Source organism: Olea europaea, chromosome 23 (genome assembly GCF_002742605.1).
Source record: "Olea europaea var. sylvestris chromosome 23, O_europaea_v1, whole genome shotgun sequence".
NCBI classification, from domain to species: Eukaryota; Viridiplantae; Streptophyta; class Magnoliopsida; order Lamiales; family Oleaceae; genus Olea; species Olea europaea.
Genome location: NC_036259.1, coordinates 2264935 through 2276665, shown reverse-complemented (window position 1 = coordinate 2276665; position 11731 = coordinate 2264935). Strand labels below are relative to the sequence as shown.

The following is an 11731-nucleotide window of genomic DNA, read 5'->3' as shown; positions in this document are numbered from 1 at the left end:
AAAGGAAGTTGTTTGGTGGAACTTGGAGGTAAATTTTACTTACTCCATCCCATAAAGATAGGCTTGTTTTTATTTCACACAGATTAAGAAAATGTGATTAATATAATTAAAAATAAAAAAATTTCTTACATTTTTCCAAATATATCCCTACATTAAATAATGTTTAAATAAGATTAGTGTATATTTGCAAATAATAAAGTACATTAAATAAATGCATATCAGAAAATTAAAAATAATAAAGCGTACCCTTATAAGACGGATGTAGCATTTGACACACTCGCGTTCTATTCTACAACCACCATTCCATTTTACAATAAAACTAGAAGGCTTTTCTACCCAAACGTCATCCTTTGCCAGAGCGTGAGCTAAGCTATCAGCTGAGAGAAAAAGCTAAATTTGAAAAAGAGATCGTCAAGTGGAAGGCATTTCTAGCCATACAAGGCTCAGTTGAAGCCCCATTAGCAACATACAGACGACGTGTCAAAAAAAAAAGTATATTTTTGTTCTTTCCTCTTTTCTTTTCTTTTTTTTTTTTTTGGGAAGAATTCTGATCCAATTATCTATCACCACATAATGTGTATTCAAATCATTATGTAAACCTGCCCCCCAGGGCACATCCAAGTTGGCGGAACAATCACATTGGGGGGCTCTGGAACCAAGTGTGGGGAGTTCGATTCCTGGTTGGAGCAGCCAAGTGATGTAATAACCAGAGGAAGGGTTGGAACAGCTTGGTGATGTAATAACCATGGAGGAGGGTCCCTTTGGGGAAGGAGTAAAAGTCATGTGGGAACCTGAGAACCAACAAGGGCACAACCTGCGATTTACCTCCACTAGTCACTGAGGGGCCGGGGGCTAGAGGTCCAGGATTTAGTCTGGCTAAGTTGGGACACCTGGGTTATCAAAAAAAAAAAAAAAAATATTAATTAAAACTTATTTTTTATTTTAGGTTAAAAATTGATAAATTCAAATAGTGGTAAATCCCATCTCAAGATACCTAGTGCTACATCAACATCAAGTCTTTGGACAGTTATATTAATTGCAAATGGTGCTCTCAGTATAGTGATCAAACATTGACAATAACTCCTGTCAAATAATAAACCCATCTTTGGATTGATTTATTATTCACATGGAAATCTTATAATTGCCACACATTCATCACCACAAGTGTGTGTAATTCGGTCAGATATTAACCTTCCTTTGGGCCGGCTAATTTCCGCATGAAAAGACACACACACAACATCCAAGCATCCTAAACAAATCAATCTACACAAAAGAGGTCACTTTGGTGACATATTGTTTAGATTAGTTTACTTAAAATGCTAGACAACCTTAAGTTTTTATAAATGATTACCAAAATTTTGAATTAGATTGTCCCAATTAATTAAACTTTAATTAATACCTTTTAAAGAAGTATTAGTACCGAAATTTGAGAAAGAGAAACCCCAAAAAAAAAAAAAAAAAAATCATTATGTAAACCTATTATTTATCTGTAGCACGACCATTAATAGTAACATCCAAATATAATGAGCATGCCTCAAATTATTGACATAATAGATTTTCTTGAGGAAAAAAAAGAAAAAGAAAAAAGGGTACGCTTTTAACTTCGAAGCAAACCCGAACACAAGATGTAGATCCTTAATGAGCATTCTTTACCCCTAAAAGACCTCAAAGCTCTCAATACCAGAAATACCAATATTGAAACAAAGGAATTATAAATACAGCTTTCTCCTTCATATTTACAAAGAATGAAAATAAGGGTATTACAGTGAGGTCAAAGTTAGATTCTGTTAGTTCTATCAAAGCTAATCTCACTAATACTGAGAGTTGTGGAGAAAACTGCATCTACCCATTCAAATACATTACAGATTAGGTATATACAAGTCTGTCTATACATCATATACAGGTAAGCGTTCCTCGATAGACACACGACAAATAGGGCATTTCTTACATTTATCAGAGCAGTTGCTGCACGAAATTAAAGATCAATTAGTATGCGAACAAAGAAAGCACATGTTAGATGAGCTGCAGAGAACTAACAAATTAATCGTACCTGCACAGAATGCGGTGCCTACATGGAAGAAGAACCAGGCTAATCTCTCCCTCGAAACAGACTCTACATAGAACTTTTTCCTGGACAGAATTACAATAAAATAGTTAGGAATCCAACCTCCTAATGCGCTTATAAATTTTAAAGAGCATTCAAACAGAAAATGTAATTCAGTAAAAAAAAAATCCAAGAAACGTATGCCTTTATTGTGAAGAATGTTGACATTTTATAACAAGAAAATAACACCGATCAGAAAAAAGTTTCCTTCTTTAGGCTGCTTTTTGTAGTGTTTGCTCAACTTTTAAGGTTGTTCAATATGCTACTGTATCTACGAAGATGTAGGTAACAGAGATATGATCTCTGACTGTAAAAGATGTAGTAATACTGGAAATATTTATTACTATAATTATTTTTGGGTTGAAAAATATTCATCCAACTTACTTTAAAAATAAAACTTCTTGACAGTTAAATTTATTGGGGCAAAACGATATTTAAATATAGCATTGATGAATGAATTCTATTTTAGCAAATAGTCAAGTTCACCAACAAAAAAATAAATAAACAAATAAATAAAATAAAAAATGGGAACAGCATACAACATAATTCGTCAGCATGGCATGGAAAATTAAGTATTAGATGTTGGCGAAGCATCAACTACATTAGTCGAGAGTAAGATTGTTACATGTTGAAGTCTTTCATATTCCTGTTGGTTGTATTTGGTAATTTCCATTTGCTCACCAAGAGCAGCTTGAAGTCTCCAAACCTTAAAACAAAAGGATCAAACAACAGAATTAAGTAGAAACTGAAATGAATAACTTTGTAGTAAGCTGGAATATGATGAGAATTACATAGAAAGAAACTATCATTGGAGTGTTCTAAATTGAAGAGATTATATTTACCTCCTCAGCGAGATCCTTCTTTGGCATTTTCTTCACTATATCAGGTGGATAACCGCAAAAAGTGTTATAACTGTATCATTCATAATAGTAAAATCATTGTGCTAAACTAAAACATGGAACATGTCTACACTTGTTGCATCGCTTAAGATTTGATGCAAGATAGAATAAAAATGAAGTTAAGTACTATTGGAGAAGGTGAAAACGAATGAAGCACTGCATCAGTGCATTGCGAGATCCGAAGAAAAGAGAGCAATCAAAAAATATTTCTCATGTCAAAATTAATAGTTGAAAAGATGTGAGGGAAAAAGCACAGCAATTTGCATTGCCCAACTTCTCACACGGGTTGAATTAGTTAGTTTCCATGATATCATGACAATACCAGTAACTAACTGTGTAACTTACATGCAACCTTCCACGAGAAAAGCTGTACCTATTTGCCACATAATTTGTTTTTTTCAAAGTGCATGGTACTAAGTGAATTAAGAACAATCTTATTTTATTAGGATCAGATTTCCATTGCTGACTGTCATGGTAGCTTCTCTTAAATGCTATGGTTCCCTCAAAATGTTTAGGAACCCAAAATAGATTGGTGAAGAGCTTATTCATTATACATTTTGCAGCCTCATAGCTCTCTTTTCTTGAATTTGTTTTTTTGCAATTTCGTACTTTATAGGAATAGGATTGTTGTCTTTTCTTTGTGTCAAGGATGTCTCTACTCAGAAAATTACTGTGGCAATAAAGTCCCAAAATACTACCCTTCGCCTCCAAACTTAAACCACAAATGCTCAAGTCCTTTCTAATTAGCTCATTTGGATGTGCCCAAACCATCTCAAATAATTCTCCCACAAATTCATTTTTAATGGATGCTACCTTAACCAACGGCGAAGATGCGGTTATTTCTAATTCTCTCCCTCTTCTTGTTTTACCACATAAGCACCACGCCATCTCATTTCAGCTGACACTCATTTATCAGATGTAATTTCTTTATGGATTAAACTATTTGTACACAAAGATTTACACAATCTTTTACACACACAACACATGGCGGCCCCACCAGCCGCGCCTCCAATAGGGGGCCGCCACGTGTTGTGTGTGTAAAAGATTGTGTAAATCATTAGGTGAATGTAGCATGGTCCTTTCTTTATAAGCCAACATTTGATCATATCAGTCTTCCAGCAGCAATGTCAAGAGACATTGCATGGTTTAGAAAATCTTACCCTGAGACCCCATCTTGGAAGAGGCGCACCTGTTCTTCTCGACTTGCTTCATCTAATGACCACCAGCCAAGCAGCCTGATTGAAAATTCACAAGTATGCAAAATTGAGTACAAGGTATTCCAACTATTGTTAAAAAACCCTGAATCAGATTATTAGTAATTAACCCCAATCTCCACCGGACGAGGCATGACCTTCGATCTAATAGCCAATCTTTGGACAATACCTGGAACCATGGTGCAAGAAAGCAAAGCAATCACGAACTCTTGAAGAGTATGTAACATATCTTCCTCTGACAGCGTCATTTCGTAGTAAAATAACAATTTTCTCAACTAATCTTGATGCAGAAAACAAGAGCCCAGCTGCTTGCAGTACAAAAATAGGAGAAAAGATGATTGGAAGAGGAACATGTCTAGCAACTGGTGGTGTTCCCTGATTAAAAACTATGTTTCTTAGTTGATAAAAAAATTCCAAAGAAGAACCGTTAAGTAATCAGTTAACCACAGCGTCAACACGTCTAATGGATACCTCAAGGTGCATACAAAGGAGGATTTGAAAAATAATAATTGGAATTTTCATAATGTGGCCACCAATGTCTTGCAGACCACACATTCTATCCCGAGACTGATCATCTGAAGATACCACCAAACCGCTATTCCAGTGAAGATATCTAATAGCAGTTGATGATGAACTTGCTTCTATTGTATGAGAATTTCTATGAATCGCCGGATTAGACCATTTTGTGCAGACAAGAAATGCAAAGCACTCTGCAATACTATAGAAACGCAAAATAAGCCATATCTCAGCATTGCAGCCATGTAAACACATCATAAAGAAAGAACGGTGAAGGTAAAAGACTTATTGAAGGTTAGGAATAGTACCCATAATTTATGAACAAGTCCCACCAGCCAAGGGCACCAATATCACCTACAACCGAACAAAATGTAGGAAATTGGCAAGACTAAAGCTAATATAGGGAAATTAAGCATTAATTCAGTATGAACCAAACACTTGAACGGATAGTTCAGAGGACTACAAAATCAAGTAGTTAACAATATTCGAACGATGAAATCTTATTGCAGATGAAACAGAATCTGAAGTTTATAGAAACATAGTTTGAGAGTGACTTTGGAGTACCTTTTCTAATTTTTTTGTGGTGTGCGCGTGTACACGCATGTGATCAAGATAGTAAAACCAGTGATGGTGGTGATTGACTATTATATTAATAATTACAGATTTACGACGTCCGAACTTTTTCTTCTTTTCTTCTATCTTTTATGGCGCGGGAATCATAGGGGAAACACATACAGAGAGAAAAAAGGAGTGTGAGAGAGTGTGTCATACCACATAGCTTCAGGAGGGTGAACACTGTAGCAGCAAGAAAGAAAATCATGGAGATTGCCACCCAGAAGTGCTAATTATAATAACTGTCATTAGTAAAGTCATATTGAAAACCAAGCAAGCTGACATGAAAGTCTAGAAATATCCATTGATTTTAAAAAGTCAATTATAAATTTCAATCTCTTCTACACCATGTCATACGGAAATTCTTTAGATTTGTTTAATGACACACAAAATAAATAAATAAATAAATAAATAAAATACAACCAGTACAATGTGATTCACTAAACCATTCACCTGCTAAACTTGCAGATTGATATAATAGAAGTGTAACACTCAGAACTGCTGAACAACTTTTAAGAACAGAGTAGGAACATTATATTACTTCTGTTAAATCCAAAAACTTACAGGAAGAGTTTCCCATATTGCCTCATCACTCATGTTTTCACTATCTCCAGGTAATAAAGCTTTGCACATTCTGTTACATCAATAGGAATATGAAAGGGTAAAAGAGAAGTATTCCATGAAAAATCGATTTATGAAAACCCTTTTTCATTATTTTCCCACTAAATATAAGCCTAGTTCAAAAGGCTGAAGTATTTGAGTTTTCTTTTTCACGGTGGTATTTTTATTGTAGAAACAACTTGCTTCATTAATATACACTGCGAAAGGTATTTGGGTGTACCAATGGAAATGGATGATGTGCATATGAATTTATTACTTATTGGAACTTGCATGTGCTAAGAGAATTTTTTTGGGTACCGCTATTTACATCTACAATTTTTATATATACATCCACTTTTAAAAATATAATTATACTATATTTTTTATCCTATATAAATTTACCTAAATAGACATATATAAATTAGATAAAAATATATCCTTCTAACTTCATCCACTAATATTTATTTTTATAAATTCTTTTAAACCTTTTTATATTCTTTCAGAGTTTGTGTTTAACTAAAATTCTAATAATAATAATAATAAATTATCATCTTCATCTAAAACATGAAACCCTAATTATAAAATATCATCTTCAATGGAAATTTAAAAAAATAAAATAAAATAAAATACAAAACAACACATTATTAGAGTTATAGCCCCCGTTTCCCATTAAAATGAAAAATATGACTGTTATTCATCACATCAAGTCATCAAATTTGAATTTTTATCTCTTGTGTGGGCTCATAACTTATATATTTTTCATTCTCATTTTTCTAAAAATGGGAAACAAACAGAGCCATAATTCTTTCATGACTATGAAAAATGAAATATTATTTTTTATGCTTTTTTAAGTATGGCTTAATAGTTGAAAATATACGAGAAATTTCAAAATAAGTTTCAATATCTATTCAAATATTATTATTATTATTATTATTATCATTATTATTTTATGACAATATCTGTTCAAATATTCTTACATTGCGAAACTTTATAACTAAATTTTAAAGCACCAACATGACAATATAGAAAATGAAAGTAAGAAGCAGATTTAATGTTGATAGTGATTAAATGAATATAGTGATTTTTATAATGCTTTTAAAATTGTATCAAGAATGTATTTATAATGGATGAATATATAAAATTTGTATGGATCTATAATGTTTAAATGAATGAATTTAATAAGGACAATATTGAAATTTGACGTTGATGAAAATAGTAATTTTTTAATATTTTAATAGGGATGTAAACAGAATGGATGTATATATACATAAAAACTGTGGATGTATATAGCGGCACCCTTTTTTCCATGTGAACAAAAGCAGACCGAATAAGGACAATCAAGTGGATTACCGTACCGGAAATTGTCAATGAGGATAATAACCTCAAATCCCAACAAAGGAAGGAAGACAATTTTCAAGTTCACTGCAGCAGAATGATTGACTGCATCATGGAACAAAATTAAAAAATTTCAAATCAATAACAGTTTTCAAAAAATTCTATTGAAAACAGGAATAACATTGTGTCCTAAAACAATTTTTTCATCATTTCACCAACACATCTTAAGATAGAGGAAGAGTAAAGCAGATTACGAGCACAAAGGTAAAAATTTATCTCTTCTGCAAAATAATAGAGCTAGAGTTTGTAAGGAAGATAATAAACAAGGAAATAAAAGATAAGTTAAATTCAATTTCTTAATAGTAGTAAAAGTTATTGGAGGATTTTTCTTCCTTACCATCTGTGCTCTCAAGATATGTACAGAGAAGCAGTTCAAATGCAACAAGCAACGGCGCAGCAACAACAGCATGACATGGTGCCCACTACCCACAGATTTTAGACAAAAGGAAATAAATAAACAAAGAAATATATACAAACTATCATGATGCATGCTCAACATGGAGATTTGGAGTTGCAATTCAACTTCAACTAGACTAGCAGAATTTGTATGGTCAATGTTATTCCAAAAATACAAAGAAAAATATGGGCATACATGGCGATCATGTGGAACAGATGGGGCAGGTAGAGAGAATCTTCCTCGGGCAACAACAGCATGAAATAGCCACAGTGGAAGAAAAACAATCCTGCACATCAAAGAGATTTAATGATCCATGTTATAGACAAAAGCCAAGATTTATTCGCTGATTCTAAGATCATTATTGATGACAGAATCAAATGATATATAGACATGGAAAAACTATCAACGTCATAAACTGCGTGGAGCCGGAATTACATTTAAAGCATAGAAAAATCTGAATCAGATACCAATTAGATATTGGGAGATGAAGCATAGCATTTCAGGATCTATAATAGCCATTAAACCCTGCAGAATTTTATGTTAACAGAATCAGCATTACAAATAAAATCATTTCTGCATTCCTTTCTTTCAGATGAGTAATCAGAAATGTTGCCTAAGTTGCATCAACCACCAACAGGAAATTCTCTTGCGACAACCATCTCCACAATCCTCTGATGTAAATACTCATAAGTTTGGCAATTACAAGGAGATTATGCTGATTTCACAAGATTCCTGCTCTTAGAGGATGTTCTCTGTTGTAATTTTACTACAAACTGCTCGAATATCAGTTTTTAGAGTTAATACTGATAAGCCAAAGAGTGTTTTACATTTTTTCTTTTTTCTTTTCATTTTTTTTTTTTTTTAATAACTTCTGGTCTATGTTCTTTGGTTGAGGATTTTCTGTTGCTATTTTAGCATGAATTGAGCCCACTAGAACTAGTCTCAGAATTCACCTGTGATCATTATAGTTGGAAAAGTCTATAGGTTTATCACTTGTTTAATCTCTTTCATTCTAGTGAAGTTAACCAATCAAAAAGGGGAACTAGTATATATTACTGATTTGGCACAAACCTTGGGTAAAGGCACTCCTATCGTCAACCTACTTATTATTCTTCTTTTCCGTCTCTACAATTTACAGCAAATGCTACATTCATACTTCTTTCCAATGCAATAACTTCATCCGTAAAAAATTCATCTTTCACATCCAATCTATAGCTCCTAAAACGAATAACATCAGAAACTGTAAAAGACCCTGGAATCGCAAAACAATGTTCAATTTTTTCTGTTCAATAGAATTTATTTTCTCGAAAAAAAAAAAAAAAAAACTCTTCGTTGTCAAAACCTAGGGCAGGTGCAAGCATGACATGTCATATAGAAATGCCACGTGCATCTAGGCACACACCAAAATATTGAATAATGCATTCATTGGACAATATAATAGTGGTGCCACTGCTACATTGGCGAGTGATCACCAGTGGTGATATATAGTATTACTCCAAAATATTCGATACAATTCACCAAATGCCTAAAACGTTACTCTTTTTTTTCCTTCGTTTTGATTACCTTAACCAAAAAATCTATTTGTGAAGCTGGCAATAATCCGGCATTTGCTGGCTTCCCCATTGACTACCTACCTCATCGAGCATCTTCCACTTCATACTTTAACTAGATAACGTCTTTCAAATTACCATGTACACCAACTTGTTAGCATATGTACGGGCAGATTGATAATGAACAGGGACCAGGACTCGTATATTTTGAATGACTAAATCATAAGATTCTATATTTGTGCATTGAATGCGTGAAAATTGCATCTTCCACAACTCAAAAATCAATATCCTGAATTCGTCTCTACTTTCTCATTGAGAAAGTGATGTTTCTTCTGAACATAATTTTCCCGTAATAATAACAAAGAGTGGAAGAATTCGTCTCTACTTTCTCATTGAGAAAGTGATGTTTCGTCTGAACATAATTTTCCCGTAATAATAACAAAGAGTGGAAGAATTCGTCTCTACTTTCTCATTGAGAAAGTGATGTTTCTTCTGAACATAATTTTCCCGTAATAATAACAAAGAGTGGAAGAATTCGTCTCTACTTTCTCATTGAGAAAGTGATGTTTCGTCTGAACATAATTTTCCCATAATAATAACAAAGAGTGGAGGACTTATACTAACCCTATACTCAAAAGGAATGTGGCAATTCATCAAGTAGGACGACGCAGAATTATTCCAATGTTTCAGAAGAATTGCCTATAGCATACACAAACACTATATGCAATCTCCCAATCATTCCTGCAGACTTCCTACAGACTCCATTTTAGATAAACTGGTGGCCTTCACAGTTTACTCCTTACAGACCTCAAGAGTCCACCAGTTGATTACTTCCACAATCTCTTACAAAACTCGAAAAATAATAAGAACCAACAACAATAACCTAAAAAGCCTCCACATTCCCAAATTCATCATCCCCATACCAATTTCGCAGAAAGGCAAAATAAAAAAAATAAAAAATAAAAAGGGGAAAATCTTTTCCACACCAGATTTCCTAAAATCGGTATAGTCCACCAGTTGATTACTTCCACAATCTCTTACAAAACTCGAAAAACAAAGACAACCAACAAAAATAACCTAACAAGCCTCCACATTCCATATTTCATCATCCCCATACCAATTTCGCAGAAAGGCAAAATAAAAAAAATAAAAAATAAAAAGGGGAAAATCTTTTCCACACCAGATTTCCTAAAATCGGTATAGTCCACCAGTTGATTACTTCCACAATCTCTTACAAAACTCGAAAAATAATAAGAACCAACAACAATAACCTAAAAAGCCTCCACATTCCCAAATTCATCATCCCCATACCAATTTCGCAGAAACGCGAATTACAAGAAAAAGAGAAAATCTTTTCGGCACCCGATTCCCTAAATAAAAAACTAATTAACAAATTTTCGAAGAAAAACAACAAAGTCTTTGCTCAAATATTAAATAAAAACACACAAAAAATAAAAATAAAAAAACTAGAATTGGGTGAAGAAAACCCGACCACCAAGAGTAGGAGACAGTATGATCGAGCTTTAGAACAAGCGAAACCATGAAACTGAAAAGCAAAGCGTGCGCTGCCACCGCTTGAGCTGCCTTTCCCACTCTTCTCCAGCTCATGTTTATCCTCAATTCTACACCCCAAATAGAAAGATTTCGTCTATATACACCCAGATATAATCAGTGGATATATCTTGACGAGGATCTTTACGATTGAAAAGATCTTTGGGTTTGGACAAAATTTGAAAACGAAATTGCTTCTGCTGAATTTCGCGAAAGGTTTCCAAAATCTGGCTAGGTTTACTAATGAAATTATCGAGTTAACTTGAAAGGAAATATGGGTTTTTAGTCCAAATAGAATATAACATGTATTTATATATACACGTCCACTTTTAAAAATATAATTATTATAATTTTTAAATTTACCTATATGGATGTAAATCGCGGCGCCCTAATCTATATTATAATAATTTGACTATGAGCTTATTTGAAGTCAGTCAATATTAATCACATTTTGTATGAATTTCACAATTTTTCAAACACATATTTTAAAAATTTCTATCACAATCTATTAAAAAAATTTTATTTTAATCCTCACCACACATCATCGATATTTTATTCGAGATCAAATAAAAAATTTAATTTATTAATATTATGGAAAATTTCACTTCAAGATTAGAACTTTTATTTGATGTGCTAAAGTGCTCGATAGAACAAAGTATTTTTTATCCCACTCTTTTTCCCAAGTATAGTCAGATTAGGTGATTGTTTCATAAAAATATTTGGAGAGGTGACTTTTTGAAAAATAATAATTTAATGTGTGGTAACAAAATAAAAAACTATGACAAATTTGAAAATGATATTCTTAGAATATATGATTAAAAATGAACATGAGAATGAATTGATTTCTATCGTTATTTATTTTTAATTCGTTTAGAATATCATAAATACTACCT

The 11731-nt window shown here is 33.0% G+C and overlaps 1 protein-coding gene across 2 annotated transcripts; it reads right to left on the bottom strand.

Annotated features, from left to right (window-relative positions):
* Nucleotides 1-226: 226 nt before the first annotated feature.
* LOC111372111 lies at nucleotides 227-11116 on the bottom strand. Of its 2 annotated transcripts, none has more exons than XM_022994283.1 (14): nucleotides 10780-11116; nucleotides 7933-8023; nucleotides 7678-7762; nucleotides 7301-7385; nucleotides 5910-5979; nucleotides 5505-5574; nucleotides 5042-5087; nucleotides 4689-4935; nucleotides 4387-4592; nucleotides 4164-4238; nucleotides 2947-3016; nucleotides 2730-2810; nucleotides 2051-2130; nucleotides 227-890 (listed from the first exon to the last, which is right to left on the bottom strand). In XM_022994283.1, the coding sequence occupies exons 1-14, from the start codon at nucleotides 10893-10895 to the stop codon at nucleotides 635-637; spliced, it is 1578 nt and encodes a 525-aa protein (XP_022850051.1). In that variant the 5' UTR covers nucleotides 10896-11116; the 3' UTR covers nucleotides 227-634. The 2 variants fall into 2 exon arrangements, with proteins under 2 accessions (XP_022850051.1, XP_022850052.1); XM_022994284.1 differs by lacking the exon at nucleotides 227-890 and adding an exon at nucleotides 1673-1965.
* Nucleotides 11117-11731: the final 615 nt, after the last annotated feature.